At 53.5% G+C, this 24,614-nt stretch overlaps 2 protein-coding genes across 2 annotated transcripts; one reads left to right on the top strand and one right to left on the bottom strand.

Moving 5' to 3' along the window:
• Positions 1 to 3,794: 3,794 nt before the first annotated feature.
• Positions 3,795 to 19,901, top strand: ACRBP (acrosin binding protein). The gene is made up of 10 exons (XM_052794785.1): positions 3,795 to 3,885; positions 5,229 to 5,441; positions 8,846 to 8,940; positions 9,062 to 9,170; positions 9,292 to 9,709; positions 17,899 to 18,031; positions 18,256 to 18,435; positions 18,543 to 18,710; positions 18,783 to 18,869; positions 19,411 to 19,901. The coding sequence occupies exons 1-10, from the start codon at positions 3,864 to 3,866 to the stop codon at positions 19,522 to 19,524; spliced, it is 1,539 nt and encodes a 512-aa protein (XP_052650745.1). The 5' UTR covers positions 3,795 to 3,863; the 3' UTR covers positions 19,525 to 19,901.
• A 19-nt stretch (positions 19,902 to 19,920) lies between these two features.
• Positions 19,921 to 24,567, bottom strand: LOC128145116 (protein Wnt-4-like). The gene is made up of 5 exons (XM_052794789.1): positions 23,269 to 24,567; positions 22,676 to 22,914; positions 22,090 to 22,221; positions 21,789 to 21,931; positions 19,921 to 20,996 (listed from the first exon to the last, which is right to left on the bottom strand). The coding sequence occupies exons 1-5, from the start codon at positions 23,331 to 23,333 to the stop codon at positions 20,529 to 20,531; spliced, it is 1,047 nt and encodes a 348-aa protein (XP_052650749.1). The 5' UTR covers positions 23,334 to 24,567; the 3' UTR covers positions 19,921 to 20,528.
• Positions 24,568 to 24,614: the final 47 nt, after the last annotated feature.

Below are 24,614 nucleotides of genomic sequence, written 5' to 3'. Positions count from 1 at the left end.
TCTACTTTTTCCCTGCCACGTGAACCAGGAGGACAAACTGTGGAGATGTTGCCACTCAGCTTGTCAACATCTGGGGAGCGTGCAATCCTTGACTGCTCTAAAGCAGCGACAGTGGGCAAGGACGACTGCAGCATTAAAAGCGTTAAAGACTAATAGAAAGAAACAAAATGTCCTATCTTTCTTTCCAAAGACAACTGAAGGAAGTTTCTCCAACTCCGTTGCCTAGCAGTTACAGTATCAGAAGAAATATAGCTGTTTCTATCAAATAAAATGCGTTTCATTTATAAAAATAGTCAAACATCTTGATTAATTTATGCTAATTTATGTTTATTCTTCTGAATACATAAAACAAATGTGTTTCTTAGTTTAAAAAAGGCATTTTTGCCCAAGTCTTAAGGACAGACAAACCTGTGACAAACACTAAGCTCCTAAAGCCTGGTGTGAAAAAAGCGTTCAGCAAATTGCCCACTTTGGTCTGTTTTTGCAGATGTACAATTTAATTTCAGAGGTTTGGGTTGCTGCCATCGAAGGGAGAACTCATTCAAAGCTGAAAACCAGGCTGGGAGGAGAAAAGGCTGGAAGTATTTTTTACACATTGACAAGCAGCAAGAAAAAGAAGTGAGAGCATGAGATTTCCTCGTTCCGAAAGCCTGAAGGACCCAGTCGTTGGAAGAACCCATTTACTTACCACAGAAAGACTCAGGTGGGAAGAGACCTCTCTGGAGCTCAGTAGTCCTAGCCCCTGCTTGCACTAGGGATAACTTTGTGGTTAAATCAGATTGTTCTTGCACTAAACAAACCTGCCTAAAAAGACTAGAGCAGTTCATTCAAGCATGCTTTTATGAATCCACTTCATTTTAGGTTGTATTATTAATTCAAGAAACCACCTTTAAATGCTGTTTTTGCAATCAATTAAATATTCCATTTTCTAAATGACAAGCAAAAAATGCTTCATTCACTACTTCCTAACAAAATAAAATGTAAATGAAGTATCTGAATTAATGCATAACTGTACAGTGCTTGTATAAATGTGAATAGATTAACATATCCACCAAGTTAAAACGACTGCCAATTTTAATGTAAAGTCTATATTTATCAGCATATTCGCATAGCTCTCAGCCAGTGACAGTAAACCTACCAAAATAAAGTACAACTGCAGAATGAAGATTATTTAACCTGTGATTAAAGTCAGCAATTCATATCATTTTGGTTTAAATCAGAACGCTCTCTAATGCTTTTTTTCTGTGGAGGTGGAGACCTCAGCTCTGCTCTGAGTGGGCTGGTACCCACAGGGCCATAGCTGCCAGGATGAAGGTGTTCAGCGTTGGGCTCTCGAACTGGTTTCTGCTTCATGGACGACGTAGAGCTGAACTGGAAGAGGACCTCTACTTGGCTGCTGCACAATGGCTCTGATGGCTTCTTGGCTGGGCTGTCCGCTCTTCCGTTAGCACCAGATGGCAGCCGGTCTTCGGGTTTGCTGGTCGTGTTTGTGGTGGAACGTGGAGAGTGGAAAATACTGAGAAATAACAGAGATGTTGAAGACAACAACAAGACTAACTTGGAAGAGGAGCTTGCCTGCCAAAGGGTGGTCCCTCACAAACCAGACAGGCTCTTCCAAAGCTCGGAATCGACACGGCGATTGGATAGCAACATGGAAAACGCAGCTCCTTTCCTTGTAACAGCAGCAAGTTGTTATCCTGCTGTTACACATCCCTACTGCTGGCGGCAGGCACGCTGTAGGCCTGGGGGTTACAGCTGCGTACGTCAGCCCGCGAACACCGTCTGCGGGAAAAGCCATTTTGTGGCGGCTCTGAAAACAAGGTTGCAAATCTGCTTCATTGCAAAAATTATACAGCTCGTAATGCGTCATCAGGGTTACAGCCTTAAAGGTGCCAAGTTAACCCTCAGAAATCAAAATACTGGAATTAACATCACCCCTGTGCTGCGCGTTACTGACCACCGTAATTGCTTGATGCAGCAGCAGGGAGTAGACTTCCCCCGCAGCTTGCCGCACTGATGCCTCCTGTCCAAACTACTGCTCCTCCTGTCCTCATCCCTTTCCCAAAGATGACTTCTTTTTTGTGGAAACTTACAACACAGGTGCCCCATAGCCACCTGGCACAAACCTACCTGAACAGCACAGCGGTGTCTCCCGCGCTCTCCGTCTCCCGACCCTGCCGGGTGCAGGCTGCAGACGAGCTGGCTTCTCAACGCACTTGCGGACCGTAAGAGTTCCCTGAAGGATTTTTGACAACCTGAACCAAATCCAGGGTATGTCACAGTGCATGAGAAGTACTAAGCAGCCAACCTGTCCTCACACCACTAACCGCCTTCTTTCCAAATATACAGCAGCTTCCCACAGGCATTGCTACTAGAGCATCAGCCGAGGATGACTTCTTCGACAGCTCCTTCGTCTCCTACCTTGTGTTTGAGGTCTGAGTGTATGTCTGGGGACTCTGGTCCGTTCATTCTTGTTTCCTGTTTTCATATCCCATAAATCTCTTGCTGGCACATGTAGACGCAGTCCATGTAGCCAGCACCTGCCAGACATTAATACCACTGCGTGACATGCCACGTCAGTGTGCTTTCTTAGGTCATGCATTTCCATCAGCTACTGAGGTCAGCACTGAGTTCCCCTGGGAAGCTGCTCAAGTCGGGATGACAGAAATCAGCCTGTGCTCCGCGGTCACTGGGGAGCAGAGGAGATTAACAGAGTTGGGAGCTGAAGGCCCTGGGGTTGTCTAAAATCAGCTAATAAGCAATGCGTCTCAACGTGTCTCAAGCTAAGCAATGGAAGACTAGGAATTGGCTAAAATTTGCAAGCCCCAGCAGCATTGCGTGTTTTAATGTGAGTGGCAAGAGCTAGCTGGAAAATGTCTCCTGCTCACTGTCTTTCTAAGAAGCTGCAAAAAAAATCCTGAAATTCAGTGCTGTTAAATGCTCAGGCTTCAAGCTTCTCAGAAACCTTACCTTCCAACAAGACATCTTAGAGCAAACTACAGCTTGTCTCCTGCAAGGACTGGCAGAGCTACGTGCTGTCGCCCGACACCTTTTTAACAGACTGCATGGCTGGAGTGATTTGAGCTTTCACCTTGACAGCCTGTGCGGCCGCTCAGCTACCGTGTCAGCCTTGCAATCGCAGCCGGCGCATCCGCAGCGCGCTCTGCAGCGGTTGCGTACAGCAGAGCTGATCGAATCTCCCAGGATTCGGGACAGAAGCGACCTCTTCAGCAGCATCCTGCTACGCTGTTGAAAACTTTGCCCGCTTTGCCTGCAGCTCCTCTTCGGTTCTGCAAGGGTGTCATTTCGCAGCCGAGCTGAGGCTGCGGGGTGATGCGGCGGGTACACAAAACCGCTGTGCCACCCTGCATTTTGCTTATGGCTGCAGTTCTTGGAGCTGCTGTGCCAAGCATTTTCTTTCCAGCCACCCTGACAGCTGCTTGCCCGTGATGGTTATGGTCGTGTCTTTCCCTCTCGCATCAGAAAGTGCCCAGCCGTGGGAAGCGCTGCGTCAGCTGCGATCTGCAGGGCGCACACGTGGGTCGCTGAGTCCGTACCCCCCGCTTTGGTCTCTGTAGTAAGAACCGGGCATGTGGGTGTGGGGGTCTCCCTCAAAATCAGCCCTGTGGGGCTCTGGGCACCTCCGTGCTGGTGGTCCCAAAGCCTCTTTTGCCGGCACCATTCCCGGTTTTTCCTGGGAAGGCTTCACCACGCAGAGAGAGGCACTCGGGACACCCGTGCCAGAGGCAGAAGAAGACCACCTGGTGCTCCCGAGACTCGCTGGGGGTTCAGAAAGTGGCACGGCTGCCCCGGGAGAGATCAAACCAGCTTCCCACCACGTCCTGAAGCAAGCCGGTGCTGGGATGCTCCCTGGGGAGATGTGGGGTGCGTCTTGATCCCCTGCGGGTGGAACAGATTTTTATCCCCTTTCCCCCGCAGAAGAGCACAAAACGCTTTGGGGGTGCAAGGTACCCCAAAGGTACCGCTTTCGGGGTACCCTCAGCCCGGGAGTAGCCTGACAAGGCGTCAAACGCTGTCGCGGGTTGTTGCCAGCCACCGCCGTGTCCCGGAGCAGGGGGGGACGCTCCCAGGTCGGCTCCCGCTCCTCCTGCTTGCCTCGTCCCCGTGGCCCCGGCTTCTTCCTTCCTCGCGGGGCACCCACCTTCCCTCACGAGCCTGTGCCTCGGCTCCCCTCCGCTGCCCCCCCCGGCACCCCCACTGTGATGCCATCCCCTTCCCATTCCGCCACCGCCGGGGCTGCCCTGCTGGGCCCTGGGGCGGACATGGCGAGGTTGCCCTGCCTGATGGGTGAGAGACACCTGCCCGTGGCCACTAACCGCCCTCCCGGGGCTACCTCAGGGGCTGCTGAGCACGGGGGGGAGGCTGGAGAGGAGGGGGCCCAGCTGGAGGGGATGGAGGGGATGGAGGGGATGGAGGGACGTCCCTGTGGAGGGGCACAGCCCCCAGCGTGGTGGAGGGGACGGCTCGCAGGGGTGGGTGGCGGAGCCTACCAGGTGGGTAAGGCTGGGGTTTTGGGGGGGGAAAAAACCAAAAAAAACCCCCAAACAACTAAAAAAAAAAAAAATCCCTCCCCCAAACCAAACCAAGCCCAAACAACTGTCACTCAACCCACACAAAAAAAAAATCCCCCAACTTTTAATTTTTTTGATTTTTTCTTCTTTTTCTTTTTTCCTCTTTTTTCTTCTTTCTTTTTTATTTTTTCTTCTTTTTTCTTTTTTTATTTTTACATTTTTCTTCTTTTCCTTTTTTCTTATTTTTCTTGTTTAATTTTAATTTTTTCCTTTTTATTTTTTCTTTTTCTTCCTTACCTTTTTTCTTTATCTTTTTTATTTTCTTCTTATTTTCCTTTTTTCTTTTTCTCTTTTTTCTTTATCTTTTTTATTTTCTTCTTATTTTCCTTTTTTCTTTTTTCTTTATCCTTTTTTATTTTCTTCTTATTTTCCTTTTTTTCTCTTTTTTATTCTCTTTTCTCTTTTTTTCTCTTTTCTCTTTTTTTCTCTTTTCTCTTTTTTTCTCTTCTTATTTTTTCCCTGCTTTTTCATTCTTTTTCCCCCCGAGCTCCTGGTTCCCCCAGGGCCCTGCAAGCAGGGGTGACGCAGGGGGACCTCAGGCCAGCTCATCCCAGTGCCCCACCAACTGCTCCTTCACTTCCACCCACCGCTCGCTCCCGTTAAGGAGGGTTAAGCGTTCTCTGCCTTCTTCCCCAGGGCTGCTGACCTTGCTGATGTCCTCTGCCGCTCCCCCGGTGCCTCCCGCCCCGGGCAGCCCCCTGTCAGACAGCGAGTACCGGCTCTTCTTTGCCAGCCTGCAGCCCCCCTGGAAGGCAGAACTGTCCTGCCAGCTGCGCCAGGCGCACGGCTGCCTCAGCCCCGCCGTCCTGCAGCGGGACCAGGAGGAGAACCACGGCCGCGTCCCCAGAGGTAGGGGCATCAGCCCAGCTCCAGGGGCGGAGGCGGGCATCGCTCCAGCTGGAGCGGTGCCGGCCCTTTCTCTGCCCCCAAATGCCGCAGGACGGCGGGACCGGTGGTGGGACGGGTTCTTTTGGGGTCTCCAGCCCAAAGTTCGGCTTGGAGCAGGACGGTCCCAGCGCTGGGGCACCGTGGCTTTGTGCGAGGGAGGTTGGTTTTGCGGCCTCTCTGGGCACCCCTCCCAGTGCTGCACCACTTTCCTGGAGAAAAAAGCTTTTCCTAATGGCCAGCCCTAACCTCCCAAGCAGGAATTTGCCATTTTTTTTCCCTCTCGCGCTGTCTGGCACCACCAAGAAGAGTTTGACTTTGTCATCTTGTAGCTTTCCTTCAGGTCCTTGCGGGCTGCCATTAACTCACCTCCCCATCTCCTCTTCACCCAGCTGAGCGAGCACAGCTGCCCCGGCCTCTCTTCACGGGTCACGGGCTAAAAGCCGTGGCCACTTCGGTGGCCCTTCACTGAGCTCTTCACCTTCTCCGCATCTCCCTTGGTGGGGTGGCAGGGGAAAAAAAATGGCCACAGTTTTCTGAAGCTCGCTGAAGCTCATCATCTCTTCCTAACAGTTCATCTTACGACCCGACCGGCTCCTTCCAGCTTGATCTGGGGTTTAATGCAGAAACTTGGCTCACGGGCTCTCATGGGCCTTTAAGAAAGCTTGAGCTGATAAGCTGCTTTTTTAAGTGTTTAACATTTCAGGAGCCAAGAAACATCCCAGTTCAGAAAGCGCCATAGCAACAGCACCCTTTAAATCTCTGCAGTCATACTTTCCCTGCACCCCTGCATCAGAGAATTTAAGTGGCATAATTATATCTGTGCAGCTGAAAAACTCGGGACTACTTCTGTTGTATTTTTCTTCAGAGGAAAAAAAATAGGAACAATTTTCTCATTAAAAAATATGTCTTTATATTTAGCTATGAACGTCAATGAACTGAATGATCCGCCAACTGTGCTTATTTGGACTGCAGCTTGAGGGCAACTATTTCTTGCTTGTTTCTGCAGCTGTGTCAGGGGAACGGGTCCCACCCAACATCACCAGACCCAGGGATGGGTCCTGGGCTGCTCCCTCGTCGCGGGCACCTGCGGTCCACCATGCCGTGGCACTCGGTGCCCCCGGGGGCTGTCCCTGGTTCCTCTCCCAGTGATGCCCAGTGCCCTGGCACTGCTCTCTGCCATAGCCAACCACTCTCCCACTGCTGCTGCCTTCGGAGGCTCAGCTGCCAAGAGCAGGAGCATCTGGGAATGGCAGGAGATGGGACGGTTTTGCAGGATGCCCTCTTTGCCGCCTTCTCTTCCATCCCTCAGCCCAACAGACCCATCCGGCAGGCTTTATTTGCCTCTGTGTTCCCTTTTTTCCAGTTTTGGGGCTATTTTGGCAGATGTTGCGGCCAGGCTGAAAGGCTGAGTGGATGCAGCACAGCACGTGCCCTCACATGTTTTGCCTCTACTGTCCTCACAGACAAATGGCAGTGCTGTCTACGTCCAAATATGCACGAGCATTAATTGTGCCTCTTCAGGTGTGGTGCTGAGGAAAGCAGTTACCTTGTGTTTTAAACAAGGGAAGCCTACACGTAGCCTCTCCACGCTCTTTGTTGTGGAAGATGAGAGTCAGGAGGATGCTTCCTGATGAGCGTATGCAAATATCTCGGCTGGCTCCATCTTTTAGTGATGATGCAATTGTCAATTAATTGCCTGCTCCCCTCCATGCTGGGAGCTCCTGCGGGTGGAGGTGGCCACAAAGCCCAAAGGGATGCCTTCCTGACACCCAGCCGAAGCTGTAGCTGTTTGCAACAAACACAGGGGCAGGAGGAGCAGAGGAAAGAGGCGAAAGATCTTATTGATTAAACTAAGCAGCTAGTGCTGGGAAGGGCTCCCCTTGGCAGGAAGGTCAGAGGACTCAAAGAAAGACGAGTATTTCCATAGGGGAGGTGAGCTGAGAGAAAAGAGGAGACGGGGATCGGCGCTACAGGAGGCAAGCTGCTCGTCAGGCCATGCCATCGGTGTTCAACAGGCTGTGGGAGAGCTGAGCCGTGGTGAAAATCAAGAGACCAGCAAAGACAGCTCACAGGAAACTTCATCTGTGCCAAGTTTTCCTTCACTTCCCAGATGTTGGAATGAAAATGTACTTTTCTTCTCCCCCCACCCCAAAATGGAAAGTTTCTGTATCGTCATAGGAATGGTTTGTGACAGCACACAGCGAGCTGTAATACTCCAGACCTGGCCCGGGAGAGCCAGGCTAACGCTGGCGTTGGCAAACGGTTGGGATTCCTCCCCTGCCCGATGGCAGCAACGCTCCTTTGCACGTAGTGGCTGCGCGATGGGGGGTAACTCTGCAGCTCCCAGTCTGCGAGCACGGGCGTTGCGCTGGCCGAGTCCCCGTCCCCCACGTTCTGGAGGGATTTCACAGGGCATCACCAAAGGACAGGGCGGGGATCTGGCGTGTTCCCTGTAAGTTGGGCATTTTTCTGGGCTGGGATCCTGGTAGACAGCTGAAATTCTAATTTCGCTGGTGAATCCACATGCTCAGCACAAGAGAAGAAGCGCGTACAGCGTAAAAGATGGTGTACAGGCAACTAACAGGAGAGCAGGGCGATTTCACTGCTAACCCCCTCCATCTCAGCCAGCGCTTGACCCGTTTGGTGTGCGCAAAGAGCTGGCTGTGCTAGCTGGGCCAGGCACTCATAGAGCAGAGGGAGCACGAGATTACCCCTCTCCCCAAATCTCCCAGGGTTTTTGGCTTTCCTGCATGATTTTGGCTATCCTGCGATCGCTGCGGGAGGAGCTGCAGCGTTTGAGCCAGTAGTGTCAGCAGCGCTGGGCAAGGCTATGGTGCGCGTGTGCGGGCACAGGCTTTGCCGGCAGCATCTCAGCCCTGTGGACTTTCCTCCACCCCCTGCACGGCTGGAATCAGTGTCAAACTATTTTTGCCCTGAAGAGGTTGTCTCCTCTGATGTTCCCAGGTCCGGTCTGGTCATCTTTTTAACCCACCACATCACTTTTTTTTTTTTTTTTTTAAACCCTTCAAGGACTAATAACAGAGTCCTCATCAGATCCTAGAAACCAGAAGTTTGAGTCTCTGTAAAAGGGAAGATAACTGTGTGAAAAAGGGCAGAAGAATGAACTGAAACCCTGGGTGGTTTGCAGGGAAAGTACATGTGGCGCCTGAGATCGGGAGCTGTAACAGCACAAGGCTGTGATCTCCACTTGGGGACAGACAGCTTTGACTTTCCCTTCAACCACAAGCCGCTCTGAAAACAGCCATCGGAGCGGTCCCCGGCTCTTGTTGCACCCGGGCCAAGGGGGCAGATGCCAAAACTTGCTGCCTGGCCTCATCCTGCGTCTCTCCCTCACCCCTCTCCAGGGCCAGTCTGCTCTGACTTCCCAGAGGCACCGTGGTTTCAGACCTTCTGCCAGTTCGCCCAGTACCGCTGCTTCAAACGCCAGTTCTACACCAAGGTGGGGAGCAGGATTTGGGACGGGGGGGGGGGGGGAAGTCTCTCTTGGGAGATGGAAGCGGTGAGGAGGAAGGGAAGGTAACACAGCAGGACTCACGTTTCTCCCTCTCTCCTCTGCTCAGCGAATCCCCTGTCCGAGTTCGTCTCCTCCGAAAAACCTTCTCCTCCCGACGGAGCGACCCCACGTCGTGGTCTTCTGGACAAGGGGCAAAAGCTCCCCTACGGAAGAAGGTACGGCTGCACCGAGCTGCGCTGGGTGCCCCTGCTTGCCTTCTGGTCTCCCGTACCTACTCGTCCCCCCCCAGCAGCTTTCTGGCTGGCCTCAGCCCCCCCCGTCCCACTCTGTCCCCAGCTCCGGGGCAGGCTTCTCTCTCGCCCGCCGATGCCCTGCTGCGCGCCAACGTGGATGCTCTCCTGAAGTACTCCTACGCGCTGTCGGGTCAGAAACCGGTGCCGAAGAATCTCCCCCTGCCCACCCCGGGGGTGCCGAGACCCCCGCAGGGCAGGGGGCTGCCTGTGCTCCCGCCGACCCTGCCGGTGCCGGCTGCCCCTGCCTCCTCTCCTCCCAGGCTGGGATTCCCTGCCCAGGAGGAGCAAACCTGGGAGCAACGCCTGCGGAACGGCGTCTGGCAGCTGATCCGCTTGGCCCTCTCCTTGGAGACGTCCTTGGGCACCGAGGGCTCTTCTCCGGACTCCAGCAGCAAGTCAGACCCGGGGAGCACGTCAGGGAGCACCGAGGAGGGGGTGCAGGATACGGCCCCCCCCGGCAGGTGAGGGGAAGACCGGTGCAGGGCTGTCCCCACGCGCACCGGCTGGTAGCCCCGTGGCATTCGTGTCCCTGCCCCGAGCAGCTGGCGAGTGCAGGCAGGCTTTCTGGAGCAAGCCGTCCCATACGGAGCTGGAATGTACCTGGGGAGCCCCTCAGACACCCCCCGGCCCAGCACAGAGGGAGCAGGGAGAGGGTGACCCAGCACCGCAGGCGCCTGACGATGTTACTGTCCCTGCGTCCTGAGCAAAGTGCATTTAGGCTGGGCTTTAGCTGCAGGCAGGGCTTTATCCCACGCACGTGCATCCCCACGCCGCGGCCATCTGCAGCGTGCCGTCACCTCTCCACTCATCCTCCTCCCAACTCACGTCTCCCAGGAATCTGGACGACCTGCAGAAATAGCTTCCTTGAGAACACAGGTCCTTGGGACGCTGGAGTAAACGTGTGTCCCGCCGTGCTCCTCGCCTCTCCGCATGCAACGTGAAGCAGACGTTTCTTAAAATAGTCTGACCCGAGGAGCACTCCGAGGAATGCTCCAGCCTCACCCAGGTGGAGCAAAAGCAGCCCTGGGCTAGGAAACAGAGCCGGGAACACAGAGCCTTGCTCCTGGCTGTGCTGGACCACTACTTCTCCTCGAGCACGTGCGCCTCTCCGCGCTCTGGATCCGTGCATTGCTCTTCCCAGGGGGCTGCTGGTTCCCTGTTCTGGCTTTGAAAGCAGCTGCGTGCCTGTTCAGCACAGGGCCCTGCGACAGTCCAGCTTGCCGCAATCCTTTTACACGCCCCTCTTAGTTCCTCTGGCCTAGGGATGCTTTAGGAGGTTGTCGAGCATCTCGAGCTCTTCTCAGCTGATCTGCCAGGATCCATTCACCTCTGTCCTCAGGCAGCTGGGGCTGGTGAGCCCAAACAGAAATAGACCTGCAAAAGGATGGTATGTTTTCACTCAAATCTACTTTTTGATCCTTTAGGACTTTGTGACTGGGGACCACTTGCTTTGACTGAGATGCGAAGATTATTTTGCTTGCCAAGAGCAAAAAATGTGCTGTCTACATGTGGTTTTCATGGAGAAGTCATTTTGGCTTCGCTCTGTTGCTGGCTAGTGATGTTCTTGTAAGCGCACAGGTTTTGTGCATGATTGCACATCTGTGGTTTCTATCAAAAACACTGCGTACTATACAGTTGAGCCAGAGATCCCACTTCTGCATGTAAAAATGAATTGCATCATGTTGTTAAAAGCTATAACTGTTCTCTTGCAAGGCTGTAACTTATGTCATCCTCCTTCCTAATATTGTAGGAGGCTTTTACTGCCTGGCAAATTTTTCCTGGTGTATGTACTCTAAGGCAAAATTCTGTTTCATTGAGGATCTATTCGTTTTCCCTGCCTCTGAAATTGAGCCTTGCTCTGATTTAGTTATATTGGGATTATTGAGGGACTGCTGTGATTGCAGATGACACTCGCTATTCTGCTGCAGTTTCTCAGACACACTAATGCTGACTCTCTGCCTGTAACCTGGCAGCCGAGCCCCATCAGTCATGCTAAGCAAAGCTTAAACTCGAGTGAGGATAAAAAGGCGAGATAGACCGCGCCTGTCAGCTTTGCTGCTCGCCACATCCCGCCTCCTCTCCAAGGGACTTCAGAACATGAGGGGCAAAATGCTTTGAGGCATTTCCATTCCAGCAAGAGGAGCAGTGCTGGGTGGGACTGGTCGGTGTGCACAGGTGCCGTTCAGCCTCTGGTTTAACACAAGGTGCGCACGGTCGTGACGGGCACAGAATCCAGGGCTGCGTGTCTTCCCTAGGGTCTTATGTCCAGCGGGACATCCGTCCCTTCTCGCTCACCCTTGCTTGTGGCAGCTCTACCAGCTTCCATAGTACCTGCCGAAGCTAGCTGTGACCTTTAGAGAGAGACAGGACAAAGGTAGTAATATAACAAGGTGAAGAATTTGCAGCACGCTTTTGTGGTATTTCTGCTAGCAGTGAATCATTATGGGGGGGGGAAATGTCTCTTATTGCACTTATTTTCAATTTTTAGTCCTTATTATTGGGGCTTTCTGTCCCACGATTAAAGAGCCACTTATTTCCCAGTGTTTCTTCTTCTCTAAGTTACCTATATACCACGATTCAGTCTTGCAATAAGCTAAAGAGAGCTCTGTAGCTCTTACATTATAAAGCCCGCACAACTCTCATTTTCTGTGGCAATTTTCAGTGTCCCTTTAAAACATCCACACGCTCCAGCTCTGCGTGCACCATTCAGCGATGGGTTTCAGCAGTTGGGTACACAGAAGGCGGTCAACCTCCCTTCCCTTCCCTGCTCCTCTGTTTGCACACAAGAATTGCACTTGCCCTTTTTCCCAGGGCTTCCCGCTGTTGCGTTGTTTGTCCGCTATGACCCCGACGCCCCTTTCAGCGTCACGGCTATCCCGGACACAGATCCCATCCCGTCGGTATTTGCGCGCGGATGCTCGTGGTTCACTCGAGCCCAGCTTCCCAGCAAGGCTGAGCTGAGCCCTCCCAGCGGCTGCACCCTCCTCCTCCTGCTTTACTCCTCCAAACAGTCCTCGTGGTGCTTAAGTCCTTCATCACCGGCAGCTTTAATTTTAAGATCAGGCCCTTCGTTATAAATACTGTCCCCAGAAAAAAAAAAAAAATACTCTTTTTGAATTCTCACTACCCCTTCGTAATTACCTTTTTTACCCTGTGTCTGGTGGTGCGGGATGGCACTCGCTCCCCTGACATTTCTCAGCTGCTTTCAGGAACTAGCTGTCACTTGGGGATTATGTAGAGGTATCTTTTGGACTTTCAGTGAGGCCAGGACCCAATTTAGTGTCTCCATAGCACTACCGTGCGCGGCTAGCTGTGAAAGGGGAGCCGTGACAAGGCGGGTTGTCTTCTTGCCACCAGGCTAGAAGTTCACATGCTCCCAGACTTTTGGGACTCTCAAAGCAGGGGTCTTTCAGTGTCCCAGGGGGGCAGAGGTAAAAGGCTGCAATATCGTGCAGGTCAGCAGGAGAGATATATTTACAAAATACAGTTTTTCGCACCGTCGCTGCTCCCCGAGCCCTTGGGCAGGTCTTAGGTTCTCGTTCTCCCAATAGCTCCTGCCTTGGGTTACCCGCTGGGTTTGATCTGTTCAGGTACCTAGCCAACCTGCCTGCCTTCTTGGCATGCTGTCCTGGTTTTGGCTGGGATAGAGTTAATTTTCTTCTTAGTAGCTGGCACGGTGTGTTTTGGATTTAGTGTGAGAATAATGTTGGTAATGCACTGATGTTTTAGTTGTTGCTGAGTAGCGCTTACCCTAAGTTAAGGATTTTTCAGTTCCCCACGCTCTGCCAACAAGCAGGTGCACAAGAAGCTGGGAGGGAGCATGGCCAGCACAGCTGACCCAAACTAGCCAAAGGGATATTCCATGCCATAGAACGTCATGCTCAGTATATAAACCGGGGGAAGTTGGCCGGGAAGGGCGGATCGCTGCTTGGGCATCGGTCAGCGGGTGGTGAGCAATTGCATTGTGCATCACTTGTCTTTTCTTGGGGTTTATTTCTCTCTCTCTTTTTTGTTATATTCCTTTTCATTACAATTATTATTATTTTTATTATTATTGCTATATTTTATTTTACTTTGGTTATTAAACCTTTCTTATCTCAGTCCATAAGGGGGTTTTTTTGCGATTCGCTTCCCCATCCCACTGGGTGGGCAGGGAGCGAGCGGGTGGCTGCGTGGTGCTTAGCTGCCGGGCTGAGGTCACTTGCTCTTTCTGAGGCTGTTAAGAGTGGCTTTTCCCTTAGTGGTTTTAGCTTCCTGCAGCAACCCCCCTAAATCAGAAGTTACAAAGTGCTGGAAAGCTGCTGTTTGCTCCTTATCTTCCTTTCTGCTTGCCTCAGGTATTCACTCCACCTCACACAGCCAGCCAATATCTGGGAGGTTCAGCAGCTGAAAGTTAATGGCCCAAATCCTCGTCATTACGTCGAGGGAGAGGTGGATGTTGTTAACCAGCACTCCTCAGAGATACCGCTGGAGTAGGCTCTATGTGTGTCGCTCCATGTCTTGAGATGATAAAGCAAGATAGGCTTTTATCTGAAGTTTTCTCCTTTTGCCTTTGAGCAATTACTGATCTTGGCCCACAGATTCTTCTTAATTATATTTTTTCACATTCCCTTTGAAACATTGCCTCCCAGTACCTGTTAGGCTTTTTCCAGGGCAGCAGTTAGGACATTAACGTGCAGAGGGAGGGATCTGCATTAGGAAATTGCTTTAGACAGATCTATCACTTTCCCCGGTGCACGGTGAAACTTCTGCACGCCCACAGACAGCTCAGCAGCGTGTCAACGAGTGCAGGGGCCCAGCACCAGTGCCGCTACCATTTGCCTGTAACACCTCCGTGATGGGACACAAAGCCCAAGCACTGCCGTAAGGCAGCAGCGCTGGGAGAGTGGCTGGATGCACCGAAGAGCGGTGCCAGGACGCTGGGAATCACTGGGAGAGGAACCAGGGACACGGCATGGTGGATTGCAGGTGCCCGCGAGCGAGGGAGCAGCCCAGGACCCATCCCTGGGTCTGGTGGTGCAGGATGGGACCCGTTCCCCTGACACTTCTCATCTGCTTTCAGGATCTAGCTGTGCCTTGGGGATGATCTAAGTGTATCTTACCCAGAGGTGGTAAACCAAGTCATAAATTTGCAGCTGTGAGGCCAGAAAGCCCCACAGCAGAGATGGAGAGCGGAGATAGAGGAGGAAATGAATGTGGCAGAGAGCGCAACAGAATTTCTTGGTAACCTCAGGCTGATGGCACAACCGGCGGTTTCCTGGGTGAGTGAGCCGATGTCAGGGACGCGGCTCGTGTGCATCTGCACACACGGCCGACAGCAAAGCCTTGGTAGGTGGTGCGTAGGGATGCGAGGTTTTTTGATCCGCATGAGCCGATCGTATCTAACGTGGTCTATAATTCTGAAGTTTGTGGTGCAGCAGAGGCTCCTGCCCACATCTGACTTCTGAACAAGTAGGTCATTAACACTCAGCAGATGTTTTATCGCTACTTACGAAAGCACCCTTTTTAGAAAAGTTCCCTTCTACTGCCTTTTTTGCCTGTAATCCTCTATTTGCACCTTGTTCAGGTTGCACTTGTTGGACCAGTACATGTGTTGGAGAAAGCAAAGGCTGTTAAACCCATTTATTAGCAGTTGCTTTCTAAACCTCAGGTTGTTATTTATTTGCTATTTTTAAAAAAGTACAGCAAGCTGGACAGTTTTCTTCTTTTTTCTACCTCAGTGATGAAAACACCAGAGCTATTCATATCATTTTTAATTACTGTTAATGTGCCTCTCACTTTACTGGCTTGATCATCCTGGTGTGATGAAGAAGCAATCAAATCACAATGTGCCACTGGAATAACAAGCAAGTAGTGGAACACTAGCCAATAATGACATATTTGTGGATAAATTTTTTCAGATAAGTTTGGAGAATAATATCAGGGTCTTTAATTGAAATCTGTGAGTCCCATCAAGGTGACCCAGCCAGTTTACCAACTCTTGAAGGCAAAGATCGAACTGTGCCTAAGTAGTCAAACATCTGAGTGGTGACAAGAACTCCCTTCGGCTGTCACAGATTTGTCAGCAAAGCGGACCGAACAGTTGCTCTCCTGGGCTAGAACTGCTTAAGAGAGAAATCGTCCGTGTTAGGTAATCCCCACACAAAAAGCAATCCTTTACAGAAGAGAAATGCTAGGTGTGCCTTGGGGGCTGTCACGGGTTCTTCTCTCAGCGGCGTCCAGCTCCCAGTCACAGAAAAATGCTAGAGGGTTGAATCAAACAACCTTAGAGAAGATTTTTGAGTGGGATGAGCACAGACTTTTTGCTCTAAATTTAAAATTTCCTGTTCTTGGTATCCTAAATGGTCTGAATGTTTACAGAGGAAACAAAAAAAAAAACCCCAAATAAAAAGGATCATGTGGAGCCATGGGATGGAGGAGTGGACATGAGGGATCTTACAGCTTCTGGAAGTGCTTTCTGCAGGGTAGGTGGGCTTTGTTTCTTTTTTTTACTGGCACATTTTAATTCTTTCCAGCTTTGCCTGAAAGAGTTGGTGTCTGTCACTGCTGTCCTCAGTTCACATTCTTTTGTCTTCTCTGAACTCGGACCTTCCCTCCACGAACCTCTAACCAGGTTGGTGACACTGTGGTGCATTGCAGTAAGAGACCCACAGGCTTGCAACACGTAGATTTCCAGGTTTTCAGCTGTCCTCGGTTTTTCAGTGGACGTGGTTATGTGCTGTGGGTCGGCACCACAGTAATTTGTTCAGACGTCTGTATTCACAGCATACCATTTGCAGCCTGTCCGCAGTGCAGCACAGGCGGTGTGGTGAAGGAACGTCTTTGCTTGCCCTGATGCAGGCTAGAGCAGCATCTGCCGCGCTGTGATAAGACAAGTTTGACTGTAATGCCTTTAAAAAAAATCTAGTACTCATATTTTCTGTGACTAAGGTTTCCCAGGTTCTCTTGCAGTATCTAAGTGAGAGATACAGCTTCAGAGATCTTGACATGCTCACTTGCTGCCGGTTAGTGTGAACTGTTTGGGCACAGGATCACTTGTGTCTGACCCGCTGCGAGCTCCTTCATCCACGTGTGGGACAGGGCCCAGGGATGTGTTAAGGAGGTGCACGAAATTTTTTCCTCTTAGTAGCCCTAACGCTCACCCATGTTGTCCTACGTGAGCGCACATCCAAACCCAGCGCCAATGCCAAGCAGCCGCATGTTCCTGTACATACGGTGGGTGTATGATTCTCACGCGTCCGCGGATCTGCGAACACCAAACATTCCTTACAGCTTGATTTCTTCACACGCCGTGTAATCACAAGAGTGGGGAGGTTGATCTCTTTTAGCTTTCAGGCCTGGCAATTGCTCCCATGACTCACCCTGGCTTTCCTGCTCAGCGCAGGACGTGAAGCCATGCCTGGCAAGCCCGGAGGGAAAAACACTGTCGTGTGGCTGAGCTACAAACCCTTCTCCTAAGAGAAATCTGGGATAACTTTTTGGAGTCTCCAAGCTGCGGAGAAACCACCCCATCAGCTGCTCCCATGCTAAATACCCTTCGTGTTAGGAACATGTAGATAACTTCTGGTTTGAATGGATCTCACCCCAAATTCTGGTCACAAAAGCCTGCTGACGAAGAGAGGCTTCCAGCTGATCCTCACCTTGGTAAAAATACTGACGGACTGAGCGGCCACCCACTGTGTCTTTGCTCAGCTAAGTAAAGCTTTTTTAGCTTCTCGCTCTAGGTGAAAGTTTTCCAGGCCTTAAGAAATCTCATCTTCATGAACTTCCTCCTGGTTCTCCACCTCTTTTTTACCTTTTTAATGCTAATCTGAAGGTCTCCAAGAAGTTTCAGCTACTCTTAGGAAAACTTCATACTGGTTAGCCCATGAATGGATTTTAAGAGCATTTTAACATAAGCAATTGCTGCTCTTATCTTCTTCTTAATTTCTGCCAGATCAGAGTTTGTTTATTTATCACTGGTTTTGTTTCCAGACACGGAAGACAAATAGTCAATGAGCATTTTTACCTCTTCTGCGTCATTGCTGATAATTGCCACCATCCCTGTCTAATAACAGTTCTGTACCATGTCTACAATTTCTACTGTTCCTAAGAGATGCAAAATATTCTTATTGTCCTTACCCCACTGTCCTTAAATTTTCTACCTCTAGCTCCCCGTGTCAGTTTGGATGAACAGTTAACTCATTGTTACCGATTTTTTCCCCTTTCTGTCAAATACATTGGCTCAAGCAGGAGGGAGGTTTCATAAGTTACATGCTCCAGACCCAAACGGGGCTGCCCCATGGTCAACACTCAGCAGACCCCTAACAAACATCTCCTCGCTGTGCACTCGGATGGACAAAACTAGGCAGCAGCTGCTGCAGGGCCCCTGGGACCGTTCCTCAAGCTGTGCTCCTCGTCCAGTCCCTCTCACGTGCTCCTGAATGCACACACAAACCTGCAGCCTCCGTGTTACACCGGCACATACAGACTCTGCAGATGCCCCCGTTCCTCCGTGCAGTTTGGCCAAGAGTCCAAGGTCTCTTTGGGAAGGGGTTTTTTTGGCTATGCTTTGGGGTTGTTTTTCCCCCTTTCAGTTTTTAACTAAAGGTCTATCTCCAGCTTGTGACAAGAGATGAGACTCGACTTTCTCTGTCCCTTTCTTTGTCAGCCTTTTAGCGCTGAAGAAGGACGAGGCGGTGATAATCCTGTGCTATGCAATACTGGAGGGAAAATGCCTCTCGTCGGTGGTCACCCAGGCCTGGAAGGAGATGGAAGAAAGAGTCCTTGGGTTCGGAGATTCGGTAAAGATGCCGGTGTCCACCTTTGATCCCCAGTGTGTGCAGGGCTCCCCGCAGCGCTGACCGCAATGCTCCAAGCGCCCAGACCTCGTCAGCGCCGTCCTTTCGGGTGCTCCCTCCCGGGAGAAGCTGACCTGGGTGACCAGGGAGGCAAGCTCCAAGCCAGGGATATGGGAGCTCCTCGGTCTCCTTCTTCGCCCCTGACGTCCCCGCTGCATCCACCCCAGGTGTGCGACAGCCTTGGGCGGCATCACACGGACCTGTGCCCCGACTGCGCTTTCTGCTCGCTCAAGAGGGAGCAGTGTCTGAACATCAGAAACCTGAACCGCGTTCGCTGCGAGACGGGCGGCTTCACCGCCTACATCAACCCCCAGATCTCAGCCCAGCACCGGGCCGCAGGCGACGAGGTACCGAGCGTGCCGCGTGTCCTGCCGGCCTCTGAGGAGGAGGAGGGACTGGGTGGTGGGGAAGGGGGGGGAAGAAGCACGGCTCTCTTTATCCCAACCCTTTGCAGACCAGCTCCCCAGAGACCTCGGAGTACTATGGCATGGAGGTTTTCAGAGGGCTGAGGATGGAGTACTGGTGCAGCCGGATTGCCACCCACGGCTGTGAGGACCCTCGTGTGACCCTCTGGCTGAAGGCAGAGTACGCTGCCTTCCAGGATGGAGATGCCCCGAGCCAGGTGGGTGCCCAGTGGATGCTCCCATCCCTCCTTCTCCTTTCCCTTCTCTGGCCTTCATTCCCATCTCCGCAGATATGCGACTCAGACGGACTTCAGCACCCCAACTACTGCGTGTTCAAGAGCCACCAGTGTCTCCAGCAGAGCCTCTACAACCAGAGGGTGAGGAGCAGCCCGCACTGTCCTTTACACAGCCTTCTCCTCCGTGGCTGGTCGCTCCACAGCCAGCCCCGAGTCCCTGCAGGACTCGCTGGCCCACTGCTTTTCCCTCCGGCAGGACAGAATTGGATGTGGTTTATGGGGGGCAGGGTGGGGAGGTGACAAATAGTGACCCAAGCACAGCTGGCATGTACTTGAGGCAGTGGGATTTGTAAGAGATGGCAGCGGAGACAGCCACTAACGTTGAGGCAGAGGAGCTGTGGGCAGCCTCTCACCCGTCGGGGTATCCCTGTATATCCCCGCATCTACTGGGTGGTAACAAAAAACAAAAACACCAGAGCAGGACAGAGGACTAGCACGTATCTTAGGAAACACACAGTTCAGCTATCATCCTCTCCCTCCCACTTCACAGCTGGTTCTCCCCTCTTCCTTCTGGTGCCCCATCATCCCAGCCTCCAGATGCCGGCCATCATGGGAGTCCTCCGTCCTCGTGGGGAAGGATGGGCAGCGGTATCGGTCCTATGAACTCAGTCTCTCCTTGTAGATGTCTCGCCGCGGCTGCCACAGAAACGAGACGTACCGGGTGCTGAGTGAGAAGGAGGGAGAGGAGGAGGTGCGGCTCTGGCGTCAGAGGTTCCTCAACCTCACCAAGGGGTGATGCACGGTACCAGGTGGATGCGCGGGAAGCACAGGGCTCCCGAGTAGGCTCTCTGGGGCTGTGGTGGGGCAGAGAACCTGGATAGACTTGGACAGCTCTTCCCAGACCCCTTGCTGGCCAGCCAGCTCATCGTGGCCAGATCTCACCTTCCGAGCGCCCGCTCTGCACTGGCGGCAGCGTGAGGGGAGCCTGGCTCAACAGCATTTCACTGTGGCACCTGCTGGAACTCCTCCTGAAAACATTTTCTGCAGCCAAAGGAGCAGCTGAACACCAGAGAAGGCATCAGCCCTGGGAATCTGGATTTAGAGCCACTGGCCCAAGTGTCCTTGTCTGAAATTCCCAGCCATCTTCTCGCCCTTCTGTAGTTCTCCCAAGGATGAGTCTTAATGTATAAAGAGCCCATTCGGCCCACAAAGCTAATTTGCTCCCTTCTCTCTGATGCTGTCGTTCCATTAGACCCCTCAGTGACCCCCCTCATGTCCGGGGTGGGTCCCCATGCCCCCCTGCTCCGCACCCGGGTGTTTCTCACTCGCTGCAGCCCATGTGTCCCCTGAGCACAAGGACTCCAGTGCGGCCTCGTCCCCTTCCATCCCACGGGAGGGAGCAGAGCCAGGTACCCTCCAGGTCCCAAACACAGCGTGTGAGGAAGGAGCTGACGTACGCACTCTGCTTTCCGTTGCAGCTGGTTTATTTCTAAAGTTTAAGGGTTTATTGGGCCTGTGTCCTCCAACCTTCCGTCCGGAAAAACAATTCAAACCACAAAAAGCCCAGTGAGGCTGGCGAGAGCGTGCTGGGTGGGGAGCACAGAGGAGCCGATGGCACCCCCGGAGCCAGGGGCTGCTCTCCGGCAGGGCAGCAAAACCCCACATCTCCTCCGCTCCTTCTCAGGCTGTGTGTATCCCCCACACCTTCCCCTGCTTCCCCGTGTCTTTCCCTGGACCGTCCTCTCCCCGTGACCTTGCAGTCCCCCCCGGCAGCCTCCCACCGCCCCGGCACGCTCCCCCTCAGCGGCAACTGTGCATCTCCACGAGGTGCCGGCACTGCTTGCACTTGACGGAGCAGCACCAGCGAAATTTGCAGCTGCACCGCTCCACCACCTCCTCCTGGGCGGTGTGGAAGCCCCTGCCACAGCACAGGAGCTCGCAGCCGTCCATGGCCGGGGATGTCCGGTTGCACCGGCGGCCAGAAGTGCCGAAGACCCCGCGCCGGGGGTCCCGGTTGCAGAAGTCTGGGCTGGCCAACAGGTAGACCAGGTCGTGAGCCGTGTAGGGCTTGAAGCGAGAGCTCTTGGGCACCAGGAGCTTGCGGGAACCGACCTGTTTGGGGTGAACCTCCGTCGCCCCCTCGAACTTTTCCTTGAGGACGTTGCCCACCTTGCGGAAGGGAGGCATGACCTTCCAGCACGTGCGCACCTCGCAGGAGCCCGACACGCCGTGGCACTTGCACTCCACCTTCATGTGGGCCAGGAGAGCCTGGGGAACAGGAGGCAGCTGCCAGCCGGACCCGGGACACCCTGCCCTACAAATTCCATGCCTGCAAGCCCCCCAGCAGCTGCCGTTCCCCCCCACACCTCCCGTGGGGCTGGACGATAGCATCAGCCCCAGGGAAGGGAAGGGAAGGGAAGGGAAGGGAAGGGAAGGGAAGGGAAGGGAAGGGAAGGGAAGGGAAGGGAAGGGAAGGGAAGGGAAGGGAAGGGAAGGGAAGGGAAGGGAAGGGAAGGGAAGGGAAGGGAAGGGAAGGGAAGGGAAGGGAAGGGAAGGGAAGGGAAGGGAAGGGAGCAAAAAAAGTCTTTTTAAGCCAGGCCAGTATGAAACAGAAGGGAAACAGGCTGGCTTGCATCTGTAAGAGAAATCCCTGAGGCAGGGGAAGAGATGGGGATCTGCTCTGACCCACAGGGCTGTGGGGAGTGGAACAGATCTGCCCAGAGCCAGAGGATGCTCAAGGAAGGGACCAGATCTGACGATGGCCCCTGCAGAGGATGGTGTCTTTGCAAAGGAGGGACTGGAGGGGCAGGGAAGCCCTTCAGAGCGGAGCGGGGAAATTTCATTTCCTTTGCAGAAAAGGCCAAGGGATGTAAATCCCAGCTGGGCTCAGTAAGGAAAGGCACTCTGCACAGAGGTGGGTAGGGGAGGCTGGGACCCCTCCGGGAGCTCACGGCTGCCCCGAGCTGCTCCTCAGGGTAAAGGGGCTGGACCGAGGTCTGCCTAGCCAGGGAGAAGCTCCTGAAGCCGGGCTTGCTTCCCAACCCTTGTTCCTGCACTTACCTTCCTCCCAGCCTCATTGTTGTGCAGGTTCATGAGCACTCGGCTGGAGGAGATGCCGCGGCTCCTCTCAGGGTTGTCTACGAAGGCTTGAGAAAAGGCAATCCCGTAAGACAGGTTATCAGAGCAGCCCGACCATTGGAAACCTGCAGAGGGAAAGCGGCCATGAAATGAAGAAGGAGAAGCCCTGGCAGGAGCTCCCAAAGGGCTGAGGAGAAGGGAGGTGTCTCCTCCCCTGCTGAGGGTCTTCCCCATGGATCTTCTCCTCTGCCATCCCCTCCCTGCCACCCGCCTCCTCCTTCACCTTCGGCGCTGACTCCTCGGATCTTGCGGTCACAGCCACACTTCTCCAGCTCCCCACGGCTGCAGGCATGAGTCACAGCAAAGGCAACGCCGGCGGCGGAGATGGCGTGGATGAAAGCAGACTCCCGTGTGCCTGCAGCGGGGTGAGAAATGGCTGTTTGGGGGGCATAGGCAAATCCTTTTTCCCTGGCCTGCAACAAAAAGGGACTGTAGCTTCAGAGAATAAGGTTTGATTTGAGCTGCTACTCCAAAGGGCTGGGCTGGTGGCAGGGTGGGGGAGAAGATCTATCAGTATGCAGAGATGGTACCCAGAATGGTCCAGACGGGACCAAAGAGCCAAGCCTGGCCAAATGAGGAAGAAGTTTAGCCAGAATATTAATATTTGTAGCAGCGTGTGCATTCAGTTCAGTTTGCTCTGTTTTGACAGCTTTGTTAGCATGTGGAGGAAGGCACTGGCCACTCTTGGGCTGGTCCCAGGGTGGCACTTGCACACCAGCCCAGGAAAGGCTGATGCGTCAAGGGGACCCCGTGGGCATACTGAAGGGACCCCACGCCAACTCTGCCTGCGCCACCTCCCCCTCGCTGACCTTGGATGGCGACCTTGCCGAAGACCTGCAGCCCCTGCAGCATGGAGCAGTTCCACCGGCGAGACCGAAACTGGTGCTGGCACTCCTCGACGGCCAGCTCCGCACCTCGCTTCGCCGCATCCATGGCTCCCAGCTGCCGCCGGCAAACGCGGACCTGCTCTTCTACCAGCCCCGGCAGACCCTCGCAGCCACTGGGGTCCCGGAGGACCGCCCGCAGAGAAGGCTGTTTGGCCAGGTACCTGTGGGGCAGGGGAGAGGTTCAGTTGCAGCTGGGCTAGAGCCAGGGCCGTGTCTGCAGGGGGCTAGCCCTCTGTAGCCTTATTTTAGCGCAGAAACAGGGCAGGGAAGGGGATGTGCCGCCTCTCGTCTGTGCCGAATTGGACATTCCTACTCCCCATCCCGGTCTGCGCCTCTTCAGCTTCGCCGTCCCTCTCCCTTCATGCTCCCAGAGATGCCCCTTCTAAAGTGCTGCCTTCGGGTTGCCCAGGTTCCCTCTTCCACCCTTTTCCCGCAGATCTGTCTGTTTTCTTGGGAGGCGGCACCACCCCAGGTGACTTTCCAATCCAGACAGTACAAGCGCAAAACATACTCACAGCCAGGTCAGGGCAAGGACGTGCTGCATTGGGATCAGCACCACGTACAGCCACACCATCTCCATCCCGTCCCTGGCAAAACTCCACGCTCAGCCGCGGCGCAGCAGCCCCCTGAATCCCCTCCTGCGACTTCCCACTGCCTCTGCCCGACAGGTTTTCTCCCAGCAGCTCCGGTCCGGCACTGCAAAGCACGCGTAGCCCCTGCCCTGGGCAATGACCGCGGGCTGCCCTGGTGTGCCTGCCAGCGTTGGAGACCCAGTGTCCCGCAGAAACCTGCCAGGTTGGCCCTGGGAGGGCATCCACGCCGGTGCTGTTCCCCACCTACAGCTGGGGCAGCATCGTGGGAGAGCTCCGAACTAGGGCTCTGGGGCGGGAATCCGTCGGAACGAGTTCACATGGCCGGGGACAGCATCGGTGTCAGACCCCCGGTCTCTGCAGTCCTGTCAGCAGACGATCTGGTTGTCTTCTTCCCCAGTCAAGTCACTTCAGCAGCAGGGAGCAGCCCAAGACCCCGTCAGCTGTAAACAGATCGTTCCACACAAGAAAAACTTGGCAGCACCAAGCAGAACCATCAACTCGTCGTCACTTTTCACCAAGCCCTTTGGGGAGCCGGAGAGTTTCCCTGCGGTGATAGCTCATGGGAGCAGAGAGGGGAAGACCTGCCGCCTCCCTCATCCCCAGCCGCCGTCCTTGAGGACCCTCCCTCATCTGCCTCCTCCAGGCTGGAGATTCTTCTTTTCTACCCCGCAGCCCACATAGCTACGGCAAACAGACGCAACCCAGCTGCTCCCTGGCTCTCTTAACTCTTTCCCTGGCAGGTCTCCCTTCACCCCCCTCATTTTCTTCCCCATGGCAAGAGGGACAGTCCTTGTCCTTCTCCTAAGCAGGCATAACAGGGTGGTTGCCCATCTTCTCAGTGGCTAGCCCTTTCCTAAGAGCCCCTGGGAGTCCAGGAAAATGTGAGTCGTGCGACTGGGGAGCTGAAATGTCCTGGGAGGAAAGCCTGCCGTTCCCCCAGCAGGACTGGGAAGTGTCAGCTTCCCCACTGCCCTGGAAGGTGAAACTTCTCACGCAGCCTGGAAGTTTCTGCTTCTCCTGTCTGAATCATTCAGAAAGTGAAACACGGCTGCTCTGGCCCTGCTATGGTTCTTCCACCACGGCCCCGCATGTGGATTCACCCCTTTGCTGTGCTCTTCCACATTCCCCTGCACAGAGCGAGCTGAAGAATATCGGGGTTTATCAATCATCCTTTCAAACCTGAGCAGCCCCTCTGTTGTAGCACGCTTTCCACCCTTCTCCTTGCCTTCCCAGCTACCCGCATCCCTCGTTCTGTTGGGTCCTTGCTC

The sequence above is a fragment of the Harpia harpyja genome, chromosome 8 (genome assembly GCF_026419915.1).
Source record: "Harpia harpyja isolate bHarHar1 chromosome 8, bHarHar1 primary haplotype, whole genome shotgun sequence".
NCBI lineage: Eukaryota > Metazoa > Chordata > Aves > Accipitriformes > Accipitridae > Harpia > Harpia harpyja.
This window is presented reverse-complemented; position numbering and strand designations above follow the sequence as displayed.

Excerpts from the sequence above, each read along its gene's own strand:
- ACRBP (XM_052794785.1), top strand. The coding sequence starts at position 3,864 with ATGCTCCCTGGGGAGATGTGGG. Across the intron at positions 5,442-8,845 it reads CCACGGCCGCGTCCCCAGAG|GGCCAGTCTGCTCTGACTTC; the intron begins GTAGGGGCATCA and ends ACCCCTCTCCAG. Across the intron at positions 18,032-18,255 it reads TCCTTGGGTTCGGAGATTCG|GTGTGCGACAGCCTTGGGCG; the intron begins GTAAAGATGCCG and ends CATCCACCCCAG.
- LOC128145116 (XM_052794789.1), bottom strand. The coding sequence starts at position 23,333 with ATGGAGATGGTGTGGCTGTACGTGGTGCTGATCCCAATGCAGCACGTC. Across the intron at positions 22,915-23,268 it reads GTCCTTGCCCTGACCTGGCT|GTACCTGGCCAAACAGCCTT; the intron begins GTGAGTATGTTT and ends CCTGCCCCACAG. Across the intron at positions 20,997-21,788 it reads ACAATGAGGCTGGGAGGAAG|GCTCTCCTGGCCCACATGAA; the intron begins GTAAGTGCAGGA and ends CCTGTTCCCCAG.